The 24289-nt window shown below is 34.5% G+C and overlaps 1 protein-coding gene across 5 annotated transcripts in view; it reads left to right on the plus strand.

Moving 5' to 3' along the window:
• AGFG1 (ArfGAP with FG repeats 1) overlaps window positions 1-24289 on the plus strand; it is a 60404-nt gene that overhangs the window by 28977 nt on the left and 7138 nt on the right. For 4 of the 5 annotated variants that reach the window (XM_036253615.1, XM_036253616.1, XM_036253612.1 and 1 more), the window contains exons 3-10: window positions 1715-1830; window positions 6317-6479; window positions 7426-7579; window positions 12025-12144; window positions 14223-14432; window positions 15476-15659; window positions 18486-18565; window positions 19548-19640. In XM_036253615.1, the coding sequence (XP_036109508.1) occupies window positions 1715-1830; window positions 6317-6479; window positions 7426-7579; window positions 12025-12144; window positions 14223-14432; window positions 15476-15659; window positions 18486-18565; window positions 19548-19640 (1120 nt within the window). The remainder of the gene's footprint in view (window positions 1-1714; window positions 1831-6316; window positions 6480-7425; window positions 7580-12024; window positions 12145-14222; window positions 14433-15475; window positions 15660-18485; window positions 18566-19547; window positions 19641-24289) is intronic. The other variant, XM_036253617.1, reaches the window with a different exon arrangement.

A 24289-nucleotide genomic window follows, 5' to 3' on the forward strand; every position in this document is an offset into this window, starting at 1 on the left:
TGATTTCTCCCATTTCTGGCAGGCTCTTTGAAGCTAGATGCTGTGTTCTTTTCTCTGTGTTGATACTGGTTATTCTTTAAAATAATGTAATTTTGGAAACTTGTGGACTTCTTTGTAGCTTTACTGAGGAATAATTAATTCTAAGAACCTGTACATATTTTAAGTGTCATTGGACGAGTTTGGACTTATGTGAAGCCATCACTGCAATAATAAGATAGCACACATTTCATCATTCCAAGAGTTTTCTTGTGTCCTTTTGTAATGCACCCATTTGATCTACTTTCTGTCACTATAGATAAGTTTACATTTTCTAAAAATTTAAATGAATGCAGTCATACATTATGTACTTTTGAGTGTGGGTGTCTGACTTCTGTCAGTCAGCATAATCATCTTGAGGTTTATTTATATAGTTGCTTGAGTCAATAATAGTTTCTTTTTATTGCTGACGAGTCTCCTATTTGATATTCCAAAATTATCCGTTTACCTGTTGATGGATGTTTGGGTTTTTTCCATTTTGGAAGTATTATCAATAAAGCTGCTGTGAACATTTGTGTACAAATCTGAGTGTGGATACATGCTTTCATTTTTCTTGGGTAGATACTTAGAAATAAGATGGTAGGGCCATATGGTAGGCTTTTAAGAGACTGCCAACTTTCTTCTAAAGTGGTTGAACCGTTTTACATTCTTGAGAGTTGCAACTGTTCCACATTCCCACCAATACATGATATGCTCAGTCTTTTTATTTTTAGCCATTCCAGTGGTGTCTATGTAGTGGGGTCTCAGTGTTGTTTAATTTGCATTTTCCACATGACTAATGATATTGGACTGTATGTTGGTATGGTGGCTAAAAATTTCTGCCCATTCTTTCAATAGTTGTTTTGTCTTTATTATAATTGAGTGTTGAGACATTTTTTATATATTCTGGGTTTGAGTTTTTTGAAATTCTTACATATTTTGCAAATGATTTTTATGAGTTGGTAGCTTTTTCATACTACGTTTTTGAAGAGCAACACCTTTTCATTTTGATGAAGACCACTTTATTAAATTTTCTTTATTGTTTTCTTTATGCTCCTGTGTCCTATTTGAGTTCTGTATCACTTCATTTCTTTGATTTGTATAAAAAGTTAAATATCTCAGATTTTCATTTTTTAGCCATAGTGGGGGTAGGGGGGAGCGTAGAAGGCAACTGTAATGCTAGAGTTGTATATGCCTTATATTTTTGTTACTGTTGTTATACTTTACTAGCAAATTGTTTATGATTCCAGTAATTTTTGTTTGTTCTTTCTGGTTTATTGTTGAGCCTTTCAAGGATTTGTGAAATTGCTACTGGCCTAGTTCACTCTGTTTTATGGGGTGAGGTCACTGAGGTTCATAAAAGTTACCTGGCTTTGCTAAGGGCTTACAGTTTTGATCATTTCAAGACCAAAACATCCCAGATGCTCTCAAATCCCATTTCACTATTTGTTTCCCTATGCGGTGCTGTTCTTTATGATGCTGTTGCTAAGATTTTACTGCATACTGTAACATATTTGAATACATGTAGTTCATTTGTTGCATCTTCATTTCTCATTGTAATAAATATCCTTATTGAAAGCAGTATTACAGTTAAGTAGCTTAGTTTTCTGAGAGATCATAATTTTCCCTTAACATTTCATTAAGTGAAGATGTTGGTTTTTAACACTTTTTTTTTTTTTTTTTTTAATTCTTTCCAAAGGTCTGTAAACAGATTTGGCTAGGATTATTTGATGATAGATCTTCAGCAATTCCAGACTTCAGGGATCCACAAAAAGTGAAAGAGTTCCTACAAGAAAAATATGAAAAGAAAAGATGGTGAGTGAATAGTTTGTATTTAGAGCAAAGGTTTCCCAAATCACATTGTGGGTAAGATTAGTCTGACATAAGGAAGGAAGGAAAGGAGGGGGGGAGGAAGGAAGGAAATAGGCAGGTTAAGTAAATAGGAAATAAATAGATAGGTAGGTAGGTAGGTAGGTAGGTAGATACCCATTATACTTTTATTGGATTTGGTGTCCAAAAACCTTTACTTCTTTATCTTAACTCAGCAGCCTGTTCCTTATAATTACCAGGCCTCCTGCCCTTTTTTGAAAAGTTATGGATCCTTCCTTTGAATCCTTCTCGAGCCCTGTTAGCTTCTTTAGACATTTTTAGTCATATAAAAGCCTCCTTTCCAAAAATCTTTATTCATTTAGCAAGTATTTTAGTATCTTCTGTAAACTAGGCACTATATTAAAGCTCTTTTGTAATCCACTCAGAATCCATCCAATTAACTGCATCTCGAAGTAAGTCTTTGCTCAAAATACCACTCACTTCCCATTCAAGAAATCATTTACTACCTGGTTAAGAAGGGAGAATTCAGCTCTGGCCGGTGTGGCTAAGTGTGGTTAGAGTGTTGGCTCACACACTGTAGGGTCTCGGGTTCCATTCCTGGTCAAGGGAGCACGTACCTGGGTTGCAGATTCGATCCCCCTCCCTGGTTGGGGCATGTGTGGAAGGCAACCAATTAATGTGTCTCATATCAGTGTTTTTCTCTCTCTCTCTTTCTCTCTCCCCCCTCCCTTTCACTCTCTCTAAAAATGAATGGAAAAGAATATCTTCAGGTGAGGATTAACAACAACAAAAACACAGAAAAAAAGAAAGGAGCATTTATACTCCTCTGACTAAATCTATCTGATGGTAATTTTAAAAAATAAATAAAATAGGTTGGACATTTGGCTAGTAAGCCCTTTGAAACACACCAGGGAGCATATGCTTAGAGCTAGTGTTTGGACTTTTAATTTTTAGCTAAATGAGCACAACTTAAATCAATTTACTAAGACTCATTAATGATGAATTTTTGGTTTCTTTACCAGTATTCAATAGTGTGTATTTTCTTATTGGGGGGATAAGAAGATGGAGAAAGGCACAAATGGAATAGATAATAAAGAAGTAAATGGCCTGTTGTTTTCCTAAGGAGCTGTATTTTAACCCAGAGAATGATATAGTCAAGATCCTGTTGTGGTCTTCAGGGAATACTGGTGGTTTATGGATGAACTGTTTCTACCTGTATTCATTGAGCACATTAGAAAGAAGTAGCTCTGATTTTTAAGCTCTGTGAACTTTGTATTCTTACTGTTCTCTTGAGGAGACTGCATTTTGCAAAGCAAGATTAGCCTGGGCTATATTTAGCAGCACTAGCTACTATTAGGTGTGAAGATAGATAAAATGTACCAATAAAATTTTAGTTCAGGAAACAGGATAATTTCAAGATGTAGGGTGACAGTAAAAACATGATGTCATAAATGATTCTTTTAAAGTGACATATATAATTATCTTTTATTATTTTAGTTAATTTTGTAGACCTTCCACCTTGTAGTTAAGATTTTTCTTCTTGTATAGCCCCAGCCTTTTTTTTTAAATCCTTACCTGAGGATATTTTTCTATTGATTTTTTTTTTTTTTTTTTTTTAGATAGAGTGAGGGGGAGAGAGAGAGAGAGAGAGAGAGAGATGGATGTGAAAGAGACACATTGATTGGTTGCCTTACACACTACCCCAACCTGGGCCGGGGATCAAACCTGCAAGCAAGGTACGTGCCCTTGACTGGGAATCGAACCTTCAACTCTTTGGTCTTCGGCTCAGTGCTCTAATCATTGAGCCAAACTGGCCAGGGCCTGGCTTAATTTTTTATTTTTTCCAACAGTTTTATTTCTACCAACTGAGAATATTAATTTGAATAAGATTTAGCTGGAATTTGAGATAGTTTAGCTTCATTAGTAAGAGAAGTTTGTGTGAATAAGAGTTGATAGAAATAAAACCATGTATCTCACCATATTTATAATGTAGTAAACAATAATACAATTTATTCGTTCAAACCATAATTCCAGTAAATATAAACCTCAAGTAATTATAATTTGTGTTATTTTTTTCTGTCCTGAGAAACAGGATAATAGTAAAAAGATTAACAACAAATAAGAATTTTAGTTTGTAGGTGGGAAGAGGGAGTTGGCCATTCAGAAGGGCCAGGACCTGTGCATTTTAAACCCATGCTCCTGCACACTGTGCCATGTAACTAGAGAGCAGTACAGTTGTTGTTTTTTTTTTGGTATCCTCACCCAATGACACTTTTGCGTTTATCTTCAGATAGAGCGGGAAGGAGAGAGGGAAGAAGAGGGAGAAACATCCATGTAAGAGAGACACATCGAGTGGCTGCCACCCACACGACCCCAACCGGGGCTGGGGACAAACCACAACCAAGGTACATGCCGTTAGCAGGAACTGAACCCGGGACTCTCTGGTCCGCGGGTGGATGCTCTAACCGCTGAGCCAAACTGGCCAGGACCGCACAGTTGGTTTTTAATAAGGCATAAGCACTAGCCAAATGCAGACTCCTGAACAATTATTCTTTCTTTTTTTTTAAATCCTCGCCCAGATATACTTTGTCATTTATTTTCAGAGAAAGTGGGAGAGAGAGAGAGAAAATCATCGATGTGAGAGAGAGACAGACATCGATTTGTTGTCTCCCACACGACTCTGACCAGGGCTGGGGACCGAACCACAACCAAGGTACATGCCCTTGACTGGAATCAAACCTGTGACTCTTTGGTCTGAGGGCTGACACTCCAGCGGCTGAGCCAAACCAGCCAGAGCTGAGCCACTATTCTTAAAACAATGAGGCTGTTGTCATCTGAGGGCTTTTGAAATTGTTCTTTTAACCAAGTTTCAAACTTTACTTCCTGTGTTATACAAGTTTAGCTTACTTTTAGTCAGATGAGTCTTTTGAACGATGTCCTATTAACTCATGTTAGCCTTTAATAATTGTGGCTGCACTCAAAAGTTGGTATCATCAGTGGTTTGCCAAATTATGGGAAAGCATAACCTCTATATTCATTGTCATTCTGTCATCTCCCATTTAATGGAAAAAGCAACAGTTTTATTGTTTGTGATTATTGTGTAATTTGATAATAGCTAACACTTATGTTGCTAACATCTGTACCAGGAACTGTTCTAAGTACTTTAGAAATGTCAACTCGTTACTTCATAGCAACTGTATCTTCATTTTATAGATGAAAAATTGTAGACACAAAGAGTTGAAGTAGTCTGCCTTAGGTTCAACAGCTATTGAGTGGTGGAGCTGGGATTTGAACTGTCTCTGGAATTGATAGGTACTCTTAATCCTTGTCTTTTCCTTCTTTCTCCACCTACTTGGAAAGAGGCTTGGGGAGGAAGGAGAAAACCCAGGCAAAAGCTCTCACATAATCCCGACCCTAGAGATCAGCATTGCCAATGTTTGGGTATTATATTCTTGCCTTTCTTGTCTTTCTTGACTCTCTTACCCCTGTGAATCCTATATTTATGTGACTGGGATCAAACCTGAAATACCCATAAAGTAATATGGACATCTTCCCATGTCGAAAGAGTAGCTGTGTAGTATGTTAAACATATTTAAGAGTGCTGTGGTAACATACCTGTACATGTATCTGTGTACACTCATCCATTTAATTCCTAACGATTAATTTCTGCAAGTGGAACTTCCGGGGGCACAGGGCATACCTATTTATGTATTTTACTAGATAGTAACAAAATTTGTAATGTTTACACTCACATCAAGTGCTAATGAATTAGGTTATAAGTGTTTTCATTTCTGTGTGTCTCTTTATGAATTGCTTCTGCCCATTTAAAAATAACATCAATAGATGTTATTCTTATAGATTTGTAATAGGCCTTTGTATTTTAGACTGTTAACTGTAATATAATAGTAAATATTTTCTTTCTGTTCTGTTTGCAAATGTTACTTATGAGCTTACAATACTTTGTTTTTAAAAGTTTAATTATAGTATTAACTATTCATCATGATAGGTCCACTGTTTCCTAAAATGCAATTATTTATTGTATTTATCTTAGAAAAACTACGTAAATAATAGAAAAAAGTTTTGTATCAGTCTTCATTACCCTTTCTCTGAGTATTTCAGTTAAGTGTAATCTCCAGCTATTAATTTCAGAGCGTTTTAAAAAATTAATTTATTGATATTTAGGGGGAGGGAGAAAGGGGGAGAAAGAAACATCAGTTTTTATTGTTCCACTTATTTATGCATTCATTGATTGAGTCTTGTATGTGCCCTGACTGGAGATTGACCTGCAACCTTGGCATATCGGGACAATGCTCTAACCAACTGAGCTACCCAGCCAGGGCCCTTGGAGGGTTTTGAAATAAGATTAATATCAACAGCCTTGTGCAAAATTAGAATTACACTTATCATCTTTGAATATAGCATTTTCTATAATTTTCTTAGTTAACTGCCTGTTCAACCTCGTGTGTTTTAGGTATGTCCCACCAGAGCAAGCCAAAGTGGTGGCGTCCGTCCACGCATCCATTTCAGGCTCCTCTGCCAGTAGCACAAGCAGCACACCCGAGGTCAAGCCACTGAAAGCTCTTCTAGGAGATTCGGCACCAGCCCTGCACTTAAATAAGGGCACACCTAGCCAGGTGAGGCATAACTAAGGAGAACTGAGTGTCGTGAATTTGAGAATTTTTTAAGACAGTAGCGTGATCTTGTATGCCAGTAGCATTGTGTACCAGTAGTTTATAATACATTGAAGCATTGTTGGTTAAATGGTTGGAATGTGTATATATTTGCTCCTTGGCAATTACTAATAGGAGTTTCTCCACAGCTTTGTTAACAGTATACAGGGACATGACTACAGCTATCTGTCATACAACATGCATTATAAAACATGAATCTATGGTAACCATTGGAGTCAGAAGAGTATAGCTTTTGTGATGTACTTTTATAAGAAAGGGATTCTCAAGCAGTAGAATTTCCCCCATGCCTGATTTGTTAAGCGTGTTTGTGTAAACACAGGTGGCTAACATTGTGAATAGACTGAAGTTTTTTAATGAGTTGGTACCTAAAGTTTGTACTTCTGCACTTCATTACAGTTGACTGAGCTGTGACAAATCTGTTACTGTGTGACATTACAACGTCTACCCTACACAAGAATGATTCTGAGGCATGGTACTATTTGAATTAAATCCCTCTCTTAATAATGCATACTAGGGCATCTGGATAAATTGCTCTGTTTTTACAAAAAATTTGAGTGAAAAATGAAGAGAAGAGTTAAGTCAGTATATTGTAACTTCCTCTGTATGAAGGGTGTGTTCTATGAAAGCCTTATCATTGTCTAAGCAGTGAGTTGTAACAACTATTGTAATTATATTTCTTTGCTTTTGACCCTGTACTTAAAATTGAGAGATAATTTGGAACTAGGTGTTGAAAATCGGTGCTTTTAAAAAAATATCAAAAGTACCCAAACCACAAATAAAAGATTATGTAACATTTAAACTGTGTTTTAAGTTGGTCTGTTGGGAATAGTGTGCTAAAAATTTAGCAGATCTGACTGGAAACTCTTTATAGCTAATATGTGGTTTATAGTCCCCTGTTGTAGGTCGCTCTCAAGGACAGCAGCAGGAAAAGAAACAGTTTGACCTTTTAAGTGATCTTGGCTCAGACATATTTGCTGCTCCAGCTTCTCAGTCATCAGCTACAGCCAATTTTGCTAACTTTGCACATTTCAACAGTCATGCAGGTAAGTGTTTTTTCCCAAGAACTTTTATTAGGGATGTGCATAAAACACCAAGACACGACTTTTTTTTCTTTTTCTAAATACATACTTCAGTACCAGTAAACATATTCTGTTGAGAATGTCTCATCACTCATATCAGTTGAGGTGTGTGTATATGTAATCATGTAACCCTCCCCAGTGCTTTTTAATCACAAAAGAGACTATGTTTAATGTCAGGTATTGACATGACCTCTTTCCATAGAAAAGTGGGAAAACACTATTAAATATTTTTTAACTTTTTGATATGGACAATTTCAGATATTTAGAAGTGACCAGATAATACAACCTTCGTGTACTCATCACTCATGGCTAATCTGGTTTGATTCCTTATTCTAGTCGTTTCCTCCTCACAAGTACTTTGAAGCAAGTTTTAGCTTATCCTTAAATAACGTATTTTGTATGCATCTATAAAATAGGATTTTCTTTATTAAACGTAATCATGGTAGTATGACCACTCTCTAAATAATAGTAATAATAATAATAATTCATTAATATTCAAATTTCCATTCCAGTTCAAACACACACACACGAGTTTATTCAAATCAGGTTTCAAATAAGGTCTGTGCTTTGTAATTGTGAGGTAGGTCTCTTAGCCTATAGCCTTGTCCTCCACCCCTTTTTTCTTCTCTGTAATTTATTTTTTTGAGAAATTAGATTATTTATTCTGTTGAGTTTTAAGCGGTCAGAACTTGTTGATTGCACCCCTGTGAGGTCCTGTTTTCAGGTTTCTCTTCTATATTTCCTCTAAATTGATAGAGACTTTATCTGTTACAGGTTTTTTTTTGTTTTGATGTTTTTTTGGAGACGGGGTGCAAGCCTGCTACTTAGGGTTTAAGAGGCACATAATATTGATTGCCTGTTTTGATGCCCCAAACTGGGATCCATTATGCAAAATTGTGATAATTCTGAATTTATCATTTCTTTACCAGCTGAAGTGCTTCTTCAAAAAACCATCTTCTATAGAAATATGCATGTAGTTAGAAACATAATTTACCTACAGAATTTAATAGTTAGTTTGCCTGGTAATAAACATATTACAAAACCTGTGAACTGTGGACCGTAATTAAATTTTGTCACACCATACTCCAGGGATGGCAAACTCAATTAAATACAAGTGAATGTGTAAGAGGGATCGTGGTACCCTTTTTAACGGGGGATGTTCTAATCTTCCGTTGCCACATGGAAATAACAGGTTTAGCATTACTAATATATTACTTTTCTTTTAATAGAAGCCACCAATCTTATTCAAAGTAAAATGTTCTCTTTTTAAATGTAGGAAATTGATGAAAAATTTTATCATAGGTGAAACAAAGTGTGTCTGTCAGCTGAATTTGATGAGGGCTGTTAGTTTCCATCCTCTGATCTCTCTTCCTTTCTCCTGAGTACCTGTTTCTCATTGACTTGACTTACTAAATGGATTGTATTGAACTGATTTTTTTCTTGATGATGTTTGAAACATGTTAAGTGTATATTTTTCCCCTTATGTCGTTATAAATATAAAATAAATGTAGAGTATATATTATATACTGTACATTCGCATATGTTTGAGGTTATAAGGGATAAACTAGCTTAGGGACCTAATTCCTGTTTCCACAAGGGACAGATGCATTTCATTTTTTCTCAAATGTATAATTAAATTGTTTTAAAAACTTAGAAATGTGACCTTTTGGAATGCAGCCCACCCTAACTTTGAGAATGTCCTGTACCATGTCCTCTTTTTGTTTGGTTACAGTTGTATAATTTTTATGTATATTATATATTTTGGCCTTATAAGCTTATTTGGCATTTTAGTATAATTTTCTTTAGTTTTTAGCCAGTATTTTAAAGCTCATAAAGAACTTCTATTGTTTCATAAATTGTAGAATTATAATGCTGGATTTGCAAGTAGAGACCATCTAGTGAATCCTTTCGTTTTACTAGTGAGAAAACTGCTAGAGCCAGAACAATTGAGGGACTTATCCAAGACTATACAGCTACATATATTAGGGTGGAATTCTCTGATTCTTTTTTTCTTATCCTCACCCGAGGACATTTTTCCATTTTTTGTTCAGATAGAGTGGGAGGGAGAGAGAGAGAGAAACATTGATGTGAAAGGGACACATCAAGTGGCTGCCACCCACAGACCAACCAGGGCTGGGGACAAACTGCAACAGAGGTATGCGCTCTTAGCAAGAACCAAACCCGTATCTCTCTGGACCGCAGGCCGACCCTCTAACCGCTGAGCCAAACCAGCCAGGGCTGGAATTCTCTGATTCTTATCTCAGATTCCCTTTGCACTACACTGTACTTACTGTTGTTCTTAGCAATAGTAAATGGTAACTTTGTTTAAACGTGTATTATATTTTTTTATTTAACCTTGTATAGATATTCCACAATATTAGTTTTAAAATTTATTATTTATTTGTTAGTATTTCTTCTATTATATTTATTTTTGAGAAAGTAAAATTGAATTTTAAGTAAAAATAATGACAAAAGATTGGCGTATTCAGAAAATACAGAATTTATGTTGTTAATCAATAAGTAGCCTTTTAATTTAGGTATTTCTGTATAGTGTTTGAGAGCTAGGACAAACATGTTTGTTTAAAAAAAAGTTTTCAAGAACAAAGTATGACCAGTGATATGTGGGATAGCACTCCACGTTTCAGAAGTTCTAGGTGTGAGTACCCAGAGTGGCACAGGTACCGAGTAGAAGGGGGGGGTCTGTTTTAGGTACATTTCCTCCCCTATTGCCCTACCCTTTCAGATACATACAGAACAGGAACTACATAAAATGCTGTAAGTTTCCTGATTTTCTTCCTACAATATGTTTAGCTCTGTTAATGGAAAATTTTCTTGTTTAGTAACTTTTTTTGTTTTGTTTACAAGTAATATACATATTCATTGCAAAAGCTTGGTAAACTCAGGCAAACTAAGAAGGAAATGTTACCTGTCTGAAATCTTCCTACTTCGGGTTAATTAAAATAGAGTTTCTATGTACATAATACCATATTTAACAAAATAGCAGATGAAAATGTGTCTGGAATTTATTAATCTATTTACCTTACTTACTTTGTCATAACATTTTATGTAGGATTGAATATTATTTTACATGATATTTTTTAGTCCTCACCCAAGGATATTTTTCCATTTATCTTCAGACAGAGTTGGGGGGGTGGGAGGGCGGAGGAGGGGGAGAAACTTCAATGTGAGAGAGACATCGACTGGTTGCCTCCCTTTCTATACCCCTACCGTGGCCCAAACCACAACTGAGGTATGTGCCCTTTACCGGAATTGAACCTGCAACTCTGGTCCGCTGGATGATGCTCTAACTGCTGAGCTAAACTGGCCAGGGCTATTTTACATCATTTTTTTAAGTGGCTGCATTATATCCATCATATGGTATTCCATAGTGCATTTCAGCGATTCCTTCATTGCTGGCTATTTGAGTTTCTAATTTTTTCATTATAAAAAACACGTTGTTTAGCTGTTACATACAGCCATACTCAATAAAAATATATTAAAAAATAATAAAGTGACTGACTTTATGTTGATGTTTATTTATTTATTTTCCATTCTTACCACTTAGCATTCTCTTTACCTCATATCAACCACTTCTTATTCTTCTCATATACTCTATAAAAATCTTACCCAGCATCTGTTTTGGATTCTTTAAAAAAAGAAAAATCTCTAATTGTTTTATTTAGTTACAAAATTTAGAGAAGCCTAGAATTTTGCTCTTAGGTCGATGAGCAATGGGAAATACCCATAGGTCTTTTTCACTGAGTGTGAGGTGCACTTATGTTATAATTTTTACTAGTTTTTATTATTTCTTACATTTTAATATATTTTAAAGTGGCAGGCTTCTAATGTGAATAACTTATACATGTTTGGCAATCATGTCCTTGTTATACATGCAAGTTTGTTTTCGTTTTCTTTTTGTATGCCATGGTATGACAAAGTTAGGAATTTAAAAAGAAACAACCAAAATAATAATGTAATTAAGCCATCTTTATATCAAGATTTTAGATCACTCATTGCCATTTTAAATCTGAATTTTTCAAAATGTATCCTGTATCCTAAATTTCTTATCTGCTTTACTGTAACTCATGTATTTAGTGCTCTTAATTCAGAGTTTTCTTTGAGTTACATTTATAGTACTATTCCTGTGGTCACTCAGTGGTTAATTGTGTACAAATTTATCATTGTACAAAGTTCTGGATAACTTTGTGGAAACTTCTCGATATCCTTTAATAAACTGTTTGAAATTGGGCTAAATAAACACTAGGAGGATTTAAAATCTGATCTCTAAATGTCTTTAAAGTGATTTCTGAGATGTAGAAACCTTTCATAAAATTCTTAAATTTATTTGTCATATTTTTTATTTATAGTTTTCATATTCATTAACATATATTGTTCCTTGCCATTTACAGCTCAGAATTCTGCAAATGCAGATTTTGCAAACTTTGATGCATTTGGACAGTCTAGTGGTTCGAGTGATTTTGGAGGTTTCCCCACAGCAAGTCATTCTGCTTTTCAACCCCAAACTACAGGTAGAGCTTCTCCAGCATTATGCTTAAATGTTTACTTAAGAAAAAACAAAGTCAAACTCTCTAGAGGTAGTTTTGAAAATTACTCTAAACTTAAATTCAATAATTATCTGATTTTAAACTAGTTCTGTCTTACAAAGCTCTGGGGAAACCTGAAATCTTTTTTTTTTTCTTCTGTGTTTATTTGTTTTTCTGAACTCATTGATATGTTGTCTAATTCACAGTTCTCCTTTTCCTGCACATTGAATCTTTCTTAAAACTTCTGATGCAATGAGGAATTAACATGCTTAAGTTTTTTAGGTTCACATAACACATTGGTTTAGGTTCTAAGTAAGGGAAGCTAATTGTTTTCATAGAACTAAAAGTATAAGTAATTTTTAGGGCAACAAACTTGAAGAAAAAAATGTTATTAGTCAAGAGTAGGTTATTTGAGGATCATGTTAATTGAGCTTGGAAGTGGTTTTCTGTGCAGGAATTGGTCTTTTAACATTAATATTCTCCCATAAACTGTACTGTTTTCCAAAACTCATTGAACCCATGTTTAGATCTTTGGCTGATTACTTTGCTTTCAACTTGAATTCTGTGTATTGTCTTAAAGCTTTTTCTTTAATTTTCTTTTTTTTTTCCTTTAACTTTCATCATTTACATAATTTCTGGCTGTCCAGCATTTAGAATGCTTTCATCTAGCTGCAGTTTTGGTGAGTTAACTTCCACTTTTCCCCTTCAGGCTACCAACAGTAAGTTCTGTCGTCAAGTAGGCGTCTGCTACCAATTCATGTGTTTTATTCTGTATTTCACAGGTTTTTCAATTATAGAAGGTTAATCATCTCAATAATCTTCATAAATTGTCACTTTTACTTCCCCTTCACTATTCCTAAACTCAGACTTAGCACAATAATATCCAATAAAATAGTTGATTTAACGATTCCATTTTTAATAATTTGAAATAAAATTTTTCATACAAACTTTGAAAGCTTTAATGTGTACTTTGTACACCAAGCTACTTGTAACATCATAATCATTTAAATACACATATTACTTGATTTTAATTGGAAATAACCAGAATTTTAATGCCTGAGAAATTTCATCAATATATATTGTTTTAGAATGTTTATAAAACAGATTGGTGGACAGTGGGTTTTTTATTTTTTTAAAATGTGGGTGTATCCATTCTTTTAAAAAAATATCTGTATGTGCTTTGCTATCACTTTAATATAAAACTATATGTATATATTTTGATTGCTGAAACTAATGTGTAGGCATAAAGAACTGGTATCAAAAGTGTAGGATCAAAAAGCACAGAATGAAATATACTAGCTTTAGTCTTTTAGGTAGTACTTGAAAGAAGTCTAGATTATAGAATGGACTTTAAAATCTTAGTATTTTATATATATATATATATTAGTAACCTGTAGGTGAATTATGCTCTATGAAGTCAAAAATTGCTATAATATTTAGATTATTTTTATATTGTATACTCTAAATTTTATTCTTTGAACCGTATATAAGGTGTGATTTTAATGAGGAAACCATGGTGTTGTATGAGCATTCAATTATGTGGAATTAAATAATAGCTCTTCAAATAAAATAAGTCTGGAGCTCAAAGACCACCTATTAAGAAATTCTGGATCAAAATAGAAATTCTAAGATCAAAACATCTTAGATATTTTAACTTTCTGCTCTGGGATTTGTTTCAACTAAGTCTTCATTAGAGTTACAAAAGCTTGTAGAGTCAGATACTTTGCATCTTGATAGCAGGAGAACTAGGAAGAGGTCATGGTATATAACTGACTCTTGTGTGGAGTAGTGAGTCTCAAGCCAGGTGAATTACAGTCTTTACTCCAGGATAGATAATTACACATAAAAATTTGTGACTCTTCATGTTGCCAGGGCCTTTGAAAATCTAGATTTGCAAATTATAAAAAGTCATTGTAGATGGTTAAAGTTGAATGCTATTTGTCAGTTATTATTTTTAGGAATGCAAATTGCTTATAGAACAATTTAGAAAGAAATGATTATGTAATCTACAAGATTCTGGGAAAAGTCTAGATATTTCAAGTGTTCTGTTTATTCTGTTACAGGTGGAAGTGCTGGATCAGTAAATGCTAATTTTGCTCATTTTGATAACTTCCCCAAATCCTCCAGTGCTGATTTTGGAACCTTCAATACTTCCCAGAGTCATCAGACAGCAACAACTGTTAGTAAAGTTTCAACAAATAAAGCTGGTCTTCAGGCTGCAGACAAATACGCGGCACTTGCCAATTTAGACAATATCTTCAGTGCTGGGCAAGGTAATCAAACTTTAAACAAAACAAATACAAATGTATATATTAAACAGTCCTTTAAGTTTGGTTGTATTTCTTAAAATCTGAAGATGCTATGCTTTTCTTCATGGTTGTATAGAAATTTTGTTTATACTAAATGTTCATGACTTTTCATGAAATATCTACTACAAAACTGAAGGCATAGAAACTAGTTTGTATACTTCCAGTTTTAAAAGAAAATAATTGACAGAAATTTAATTTTGTCTTAGAAAGCACACTTTACTGTTCTAAGCCGTACAGGGTTAAGAATCTTATTAATAGAACTGACTGGAAGGCTGTGTTGTGGTTTCTTAATACATTTATTTTGAACGATTTTCTATTAATATCTGGGTATTTTTTTTTTTTTTAATGATTTTTACAGTATATTTTTATGCCTAGTCTTAAGGCCAGTGCTTTGCCTCTCAGTGCGTAGTGCAGTGGGGAAGAGCAATGGTCTGCTTTTGTAGGCTGGATTCTGTTCTGATTTCTGCAAGGCCTACTTCCTCATGTCCAAAATGAGGGTAGTGAAATAGCAGTGATCCCATGGAGTTGTGTTACATGTGTTATCGCATGTAAGGCTTTTAGAACAGCCTGGCACACAGTAAATGCTCAGTAAGTATTTACTGTTATTACTCTCTATAATTTTTTCATGGATAACCCTGGAAAAATGATTGTTCACATCAGGGTCCTGTATTTTATGAATTTCTGTGTTTAATTGAAAGAAATGCACCTGTCTCAGATATGTTAAGTAACACTTTTTAAGAATTTCTTCTTTATGCTTAGTCTAAACGTGTTACTGGTTCAGAGTCTTAGTTTTTGGTATGGAAGCAGAGTTCTATCTTTACATCAGCAGTATGTATCCCAAATAATCTTGTCTAGTATTTTCTAGATTATTAGCTAAGATTCTAGAATCCTGTCTATTTATTTGCTTAGCTCCAGATCAGTTTTAAATGTACATGTGTTGCAGGACAAATGTGGTTGATTAGTTGGAAGTATGCATTTAAATTTTGGTGAAATCTGTTTGTTCACAGGTGGTGATCCGGGGAGTGGCTTTGGCACCACAGGTAAAGCTCCTCCCGTTGGTTCTGTGGTTTCAGTTCCCAGTCAGTCAAGTGCATCTTCGGACAAGTATGCTGCTCTGGCAGAACTAGACAGCGTCTTCAGCTCTGCGGCCACCTCCAGCAATGTGCACACGTCCACGAGCCATGCCAGCAGGTACCTCGTCTCAGTGTTCCTGCTCGTAGGCCAGTGTTCAGCTCTGAATAATGTTAAATCATGACTGGGACATAATTTTAAAATCACTGAATATTTTTATAAATCTGAGGAAACTAAATTTGCTAATTAAAATATAATCCTTGAGTAGTTGACTAATGTTATGTTTTCATTTGATCAAAGGTTTATTACTTTCTTAAACACGAAAATGTATGTACACATCTCAAAATGGATCGTTATATACAGATTTAATTATACTCAGCAGAGACTCCATTTAGAAAATTATATTCTTTTAAGGTATACTTTTTAGTCGTGAAGACTAAACACTGAAAGTAACTTGTTGCAGCCTTAGTTGTAAATAGACATTTTTCGAAATGTTTGCACTGGAACACAACACTAATTCTATGTCTTTAGTGTCATACTGGTATTTATAAATAGACATATCTGTTACTGTGTTCAAATATATATGGTGTAAAGGAAGTCTAATACAGTTTAATATCATTAGAGCTTTAAAAACTCTTAGAGTTTTGACTTCCTCATTTTAGAGTTAAGATACAAGTATATGTGACTTACCTATACATTGTTTTATATCCATCTCAGTTTTTCTAAAAATTATACTATTATTATTTTAATCTTTGCCTGAGGACATGCCTTTAAAAAAAATTGATTTTAGAGAGAGAAAGGGAAAGGGAGGGAGAAACATCTATGTGAGATTGAAACATCTGCTTGGTTGCCTCCCACATGTGCCTTGGCCATGAATCAAACCTGTGACCTTTTGATGTTTGGGATAATACTTCACCCACCTCCAGCCAGGGCCCATCTCTGTTTTTATTCCTGCAAATTTTCTCTTCTTTCTTTTATCTTAGAAGCTTTTTATTGTTCTTTAGTACCTTTTCTAGAGAGAAATGGTAGATTGTAACACCAACTACTTTGGCTCTCTGGGAATAAATTTTCATATGCCAGATAGGAAAAATAAAATTCAAAAAATAAAATTTAGAATATTTATATATTTTTTGCTCTATTAATATTGTCTACATTAGACATATATAATAGTGGACTATAACAACGAGATCTGAAAATCTGGAACCACAGGTCATAGATAACAAATGGTTTAATTATGTCACAGTGGTCCACTGACTGTCGAGTACCTGAGACCTTGTGAAGGGATCTGTAAGGTTGGAACTATATTCATAGCAATTCTGAGTAATTCTTTGTGTTTTTGCTAGTTGACCTTTGTATTGATGGTACAAAAATAGTGGCAGGTAAAACTTGCTGGCACTGCAGTGTGAATTAAGACTGTTGGCACCAAACTGTACAAGTAGTCAGTCATCAGATAGTCATTATATTTCTCATACCACTGCACATTGTTTTACTTATGAATACTCTTGATTTAGTTTTTCTTATGAATATTCTTTTTTTTTAATTCTCATCTGAGGATATGTTTATTGATTTTAGAGAGAGAGGAAGAGAAGGAGAGAGATAGAGAGAGAGAGAAACATCGATGTGAGAGTGTCAGTGATCAGTTGCCTCTTTTATGTGCCCTGACCAGGGATCGAACCTGCAATCTAGGTATGTCCCTGAGTGGGAATCGAACGCAAAACCTTTTGGTGTGTGGGACGATGCTCCAACAAGCTGAGCCACCCAGCCAGGGCTTATGTATATTCTTGATGAAATAGTAAAAAAAAGTTAATTTTATTAAATCTTGATCCATAAACATGTGTCTCTTCTGTGTTGAAGTAAGTAAGGTATGCATCAGATTGGTCTTACGCATATTGATGTATGACAGCTGTCCTAAGCAAAATCATCTTGTTCGGTTGTTGTGGAATGAACTAGCCACTTGTTTTCTGGAACATTCTTTTTCCTTGAAAAATGACTGATAGGCATGATTATTCAGATCTGGGTATTTGGTAGTATTTTCTAAAAGTAAAGTATTTAAGCCTGTCACTTTATGAAAAATAATTGATAATATTTACACATTGAAGCAAATATCAGAATTTTGGAAAATTTATTGACTCCACCATGATCTAGACAGCTTCTGGTTACTTTTCTGATGAGAGGTGGGTGGCAGTATTAATGAATGTGATTTTTTGTTGTTGTTGTTGTTTGCATAAGGAAATGTGTTGACATTTGGAAGATTGGCATCAAGTAATTTCCAGATGGTGTAACTTTGGTAAAAGATTAAAGTGCAAGATAAACTAGTGAATGTTAACTTTAATTAATTACAAAAATGTTCACCGATAAGGATTCAAATTCTATATTGTAATTAACCATTAGGAAACTGACATTGTTTTTGGTATGATAGCAAAGAAAATATCCGCAATTATCTGAAAAAGCTACAATATACTCCTTTGTTCAACTATGTATCTATGTGAGGCCAGTTGTTTTTTTCATATATACTTCAGCCTAAACAACACAATCACATTATTAGATTGATCCTTTGTTAAGCCAGCCATTAAAGGGATTTGCAAAACTATTCTTACTCTTCTCATTAAGTTCCTTTTGTTCTGGAAAATATAGTTATCATAAAATGCTGTTTATTTATGCTAGCTTGTAAAGGTTTTCTTGTTATTTTTAAATGAAAAATGTTTAAAATTTGTTTTCATTTATGTCTTATGTATGTGCATATTGATAAATGTAGCATACTGAAACAGGCTCTTTGGGGTTCTCAATAATTTTTTGAATGTAAATGAGTCCTGAGACTTTAAAGTTTGAGAACTATTGTGATACATGACATGTTCATAATGATCAGTTTTTACATTTTTATGGCCACTCTATAGATAAATTATTCTTGCTTTAAAAAAATAATACTCTTTCAATATTTGTTTCCAGTAATGTTTTTGGAACAATGCCAGTGGGTGCTTCTGCACAGACACAGCCTGCTTCTTCAAGTGTGCCTGCTCCATTCGGAGGTAATGTGTCCTGATGTACAGTCGTCCCCCTATCTGCGGGGGGCATATGTCCCCAGACCCCCCGTGGATGTCTGAAACAGGATAGTACCAAACCCTATATATGCTATGTTTTGCCTGTACATATATACCTATGCTAAAATAAAGTTTAATTTATAAAATTTGGCAATTTACTATTGATCTTAGCAACCTCAGCATATAACTTTTTTTGTTTCCTTATTAAGTTGAGAACTTGCACCTTTCACTTAAAGGAAGCAGTTTTTACAGCTTCTCTTTGGCATTTTCAGATTGCCAGCATCACTACTCTTGAGTTTTGGGGCCATTATTAAGTAAAACTCGAGCAGGGTGAAGTGAGATTTCATCACAGTACTCAGATTAGTGCCCAATTTAGTACTTTATCGATTTTTTGTTTCTGGAATTTGCCATTAAATAGTTTTGGACTGCTATTTACTGTTGGCAGCTGAAACCGTGGAAAGTGAAATTATGGGTAAGGGGGACTAATGTATACACTGGTTGTTCTGGAATCCAAATGTGTGTGTGTGTGTAAATTTGTACACACACATTATTTTTAAATCTTCACCCGAGCATATTTTTCCATTGATTAAAAAAAATTTTTTTTAAGACAGAGTAGGAGGGAAGGAGGGAGAGAGAGAAATATCAATGTGTGAGAGACATCATTTGGTTGCCTCCTGCATGACCCTGACTTGGGTTGGGTATCAAACCCACAACCAAGGGTACGTGCCCTGACCGGGAATTGAGCCCATGACTCTTTGGTGCATGGGCCAATGTTCTAACTACTGACCAAACTGACCAGAGCACAAATGTATATTATATAGCATTTTCTAGGGGAACCAGATGACAGAGCAACAGTTTTTTAATCAGAAAGCTCTAGTTTTCTATTTTCATAAATATATGAAGAGGTATTTAAAAATATTTGAATACAAACGTATTAGGCTTTTACAGTATATTTTATAATTTTTTAAAGCTACGCCTTCCACAAATCCATTTGTGGCTGCTGCTGGTCCTTCTGTGGCATCTTCTACAAATCCATTTCAGACCAATGCCAGAGGAGCAACAGGTAAGAAATATAGATTACAGAACAGGTTTTAGAAATAGTATTTATTGGAAAAAAAAAGTGAAAAACATTAGAAAATAAGAATTCTTTCTCACTGAAATGAATGGAAAGTGGATTCGGAAGTGTTCATAAAGACAGATCCTAGCTGAAAGTTTATAAAATCCTGGAACTTAATATTTGAGAAGGACCTTAGAAGTAACTAGTACCCACTGGTGCCCACCACTTCCCCGTCAGAGTTTTCTTTTTTCCCGTGAGTAAGCCCAATCGTGGAGGTGAGTCTTCCTTGAACCACAGCCAATTTATGCAGAGATGGGACTTGAACACAACAATTCTGACTTGTCTGGTAGTCTGGTTTCATAATTACTGGTTATAACTCATTCAATCATAATATAAAAAATTTTTGAGAAGTTTTTTTTGTCTTGACATGAGATTACAAGGGGCGAATGGGCTTCGTTACATGAGGGTCTTAATGATCAGGTCTATTTCTAGTGCATATTTCTTTTAGATGTTAACATTTTTTAAATTGTGGGAATATGATTTAGTTTTGGGTATAATGTTTGAGTATGTTCTCTTTTGATAACTTTTTTTTTTTTTTTCATTTTCTTGATCCCCCCACTCATTTTTTGGGTTCATATTGTAAGCCAGTCATATCTTTTTTGTACATTTTTATTTTTGTCTTACTATCCTGAACACCAGAGCTATTTGCCAGTACCTTGGAATGTCAGCAGGTGCATATGGTATGATTCGATTCCCATTAAATCTAATGTTGTTCAGTTTGGTTTTTGTGTGTGTGTTTTAGTAATTTTAGATCACTAAAGCCTAACACCAGTTATAGCATATATTGATGGGAAATCTTGAGAGTAAGTTGCTTTTAATATTACAATCAAATTTGCACCACTAAGAATTAGTAATTATTAACAGATTTCTTTGTCATTGGCAAGATTAAGAATTGTGGTATTACAAGTTTGAATTGTATTATGATTTTGAATTGTAACCATAACTTTGCTTTTCACATAAATGTCTTCGGTCATAATTTGTCAGTATCTTTAATAATAGATGTATAATAAGTATTTGAATTTCACACACAATTTAATTTAAAAAAAATGGTTTGTTTTAATTCAAATATACCTAATGAACTGATTGTTTTAAGTTTCTGTTATGTTTTGGACAAAAATATTTATGTTATTCATCATTTGTAATATTACAAAGTATATGTAACATTTTTTTTTAGCATATTATTTCAACTTGGTGGGGAAAATATTTTAAATGTCTCATGACACATGGAGTTTTGTACATTGTTTCATTTATCTTAACTTGTTTAGTAAATGTTTTAATCATTTTTTTGTCAGCTGAGGGAACTGAGGCTCGTTAATGTGAATATTTTTTGGTTATATTCAGACTTGTTCAAATCATGTTTTAGTGTTTACTTGCTAGTGATCCTAAGAAAGCTTTTGTATAACGCCCCACTTCTTTTTTTTTTTTTATCCTCACCCAAGGACATTTTTTTGTTTTTTGTTCAGATAGAGTGGGGTGTGGGGGGGGGGAGAAACATTGACGTGAAAAGGACACATCGAGTGGTTGCCACCTGCACGACCCAACCAGGCCTGGACAAACTGCAACCGAGGTACATGCCCTTAGCGGGAACCAAACCTGGGTCTTTCTGGACCGCAGGCCGACACTCTAACTGCTGAGCCAAACCAGCCAGGCCCCCCCACCCACTTTTTTTTAATGGAGTAAAGGTGATAGATAATAGAGAGATGTACTAACATTGTATAAGTTATTACAATGTACTGTTGAGATGTTTATAGCTATTATGACCCCATTTAACAACTGAAGAATGGAAACCTAAATTATGCCTTGACCAAGATTGTATTGATTTAATTTCTCTGAACATTATTGCTGTCCTTTCTTTAGAATGTGAACAATATGCTCGGCCTGGCAGGGTTGTTATGAGAATTGGATGATGCAGATCACGGTTCATGGTCTCTGCATTATTGTATATACCTGAGAGATCTTTCCCTGACTTTCCTTCATGACTGTACCTCAGAATCGCTTCTGTCATTAGGATTAAGGGCTTTTTTGGTTTGTTTTATTTAGAGTATGAAAACCCTTTAAAAAGTAAGGTTCTCACCCTGGCCAGTTTGGCTCAGCAGTTAGAGCATTGGCCCTTAGACCAGAGAGTTCTGGGTTTGCTTCCTGCTAAGGACACGTACCTCAGTTGCAGTTTGTCCCTGGCCTCAGTCAATGTGTCTCTCTCACATCGATGTTTCTCTCTCTCTCTCTCTCTCTCTCTCTCTCTCTCTCTCCTCCTCTCGTCCTCCTCTATCTGAAGATAAATGCAAAAATGTCCTTGGGTGAGGATATAACAAAAAATAAAACAAAACTAAGGTTCTCCATAGGATGTAAAGTAATATAAAATGTACAATGTATGTTCAGGTGATATAAAGTAACTTTAATATTAACCTAAGCAAAATTTATTGAAAGGTAAATCTCTATCCACAGATTTTATTCCAGGTAAAATATTTTTTTCATTATGAACAGTTTTGAATTAATCACATTGATCACTTTTTAGGTTATTAGATTGACTAAATCAAAGTAAATGTTTACATACATTTCTATTGAAGCTGAAATAGAAATAACACTTTGATAAATACACTATACTTAGGAATTTCCAATGTTTTATACCATCAATATTAATTCTTTAGCAAATAGTTTTTGTTGCTCTCAAATATATTAATATTGTTAAATTCCCCTTCAGATAGCTTTTGAAAGAGTGTTGCATAAAATCTCTGCAATTTTAAAAGTTTTATGGGTATCTTTTATTCTTAAAATGAAATTTTAATATATATATACTTTTACATTTGCAAAAGCTTTGGAGCTTGAACTTTAATGTTACATAGAAACCTTCTTTAGGAGATTAGCCAATATGGCTAAGACCTTTCTCCTTTCTTATTTTAGGATTCTGTAATATTTAGCATTCTTTTCTTTGGAGCTCTTGATCCCTTAAATCTAATGAAAATCTAATGAATAGATTTATTTTATTTTTTTGTTAATTCTTACCCAAGGATACTTTTCCATTAATTTTTTTAATTTTTTTTAATTTTTAGGTAGAGTGGGCGGGAGGCAGAGAAAGAGAGAGAGAAAGAGAGAGAGACATCAATGTGAGAGAGGCACATGATTTGGTTGCCTCCTGCATGATCCCACCTGGGCCAGGAATCGAACCTGCAACCCAGGTAGTGCCTTAATGGGAATCAAACCTGTGACCTTTCAGTCTGCAGGCCGATGATCTAATTGCTGAGCCAAACCAACCGGGGCTAATGAATAGATTTAATATAATTTTCAGTTATTAAGAAATGCTCTTATAAATCTGAAATCTCTCCTTTGCCACTGAATGAGTAGCCTTTATTTTCTAACCTTCACTTTAGTGAGTGAATGAATGATTCTAAAGACCCCCCCCCCCCCAAGATGGCCTTATAGAAATGTAGAGCTGAAAGAATCATAGATATCTAGCCCAACCTCCTTGTTTTATCACCTAAGTGAAAACCAATGTAATGGATTTACCTTAATGGTTCAAAATTAATTAATGATGAATGTAATGTTAGTACCCAGAACTCGTCTAAACCAGCAGTATTTCCTTTCTAGTACAACGTAGAGCCTCCATGTTTATAATTTAATTTTGCTTTGAGGAAACACATAGAAATCAGCATTGTGTGCTGCTACTTTTTATATACAAATACTCAGTAGGTCCACTTCATCTCTAGTGTATTCTGGAAATATGAGGATCAATATGAAAACGGAACAGGCATGGATGAGGAAAAGCAAAGAAAAAAAGTCCTTGATAGAAAGTTACATGGGCTACATAGGACATGTTTATAGGAGTGACTTACTCTCCCTACAGTCTTACCTTCAGTTTACTCTTAATATTTGGATGTTTGGACATTTTTAACATTTAATAATAATATTTAGTCTGCACTGTTAGCAGCCAACAGAGAAAGTAAATTTTAAAAAACTAACAAAAAATTAAACTTATAGCCATTTAGAGAAATTATTTGCATATCATGTATCTGATAAGAGACTTACCTAAAATATATAAATAACTTACAGCTTAATAATAAGATAACTCGGTTTTAAAAAAGTGGGTAAAGAATTTGAATAGACATTACTCCAGAGATGTAGAGATGGCTGATGACCAATAAGCACACACAAAGATATTGAACATCTTTAGTCATTAGGGAGATATAAATCAAAGCCATAGTGATATACCACCCTGGACCCCAAGATGGCTGCGATAAAAATGGGGCGGTAGCTGCCATTGAGGAAATTAGAAACCTGATGCACTGCTGGTGGGAATGTATATAACTCCTTTTGAAAATAGTTTTGTAGCTTCTTAAAAATAAACGTAGAGTTTTACCATATGACCTAGGAGTTCTACCCACAGAAATATGCTCAGGAGAAGTGAAAACATACATCCATACACAGTATTGTACACAAGTGTTCATAACAGCATTATTCATAATAGCCAAAAAGCGGAAACAACCAAGTGTTCATCAACTGATGAATGAACCAAATGTGGTATAGCCATACAATGGAATTTGTTTGATAATAAAATTAAATAAAGTACTGGTACATGCTATAACATGGATCAACCTTGA

The sequence above is a fragment of the Molossus molossus genome, unplaced genomic scaffold (assembly GCF_014108415.1).
Source record: "Molossus molossus isolate mMolMol1 unplaced genomic scaffold, mMolMol1.p scaffold_m16_p_11, whole genome shotgun sequence".
NCBI classification, from domain to species: Eukaryota; Metazoa; Chordata; class Mammalia; order Chiroptera; family Molossidae; genus Molossus; species Molossus molossus.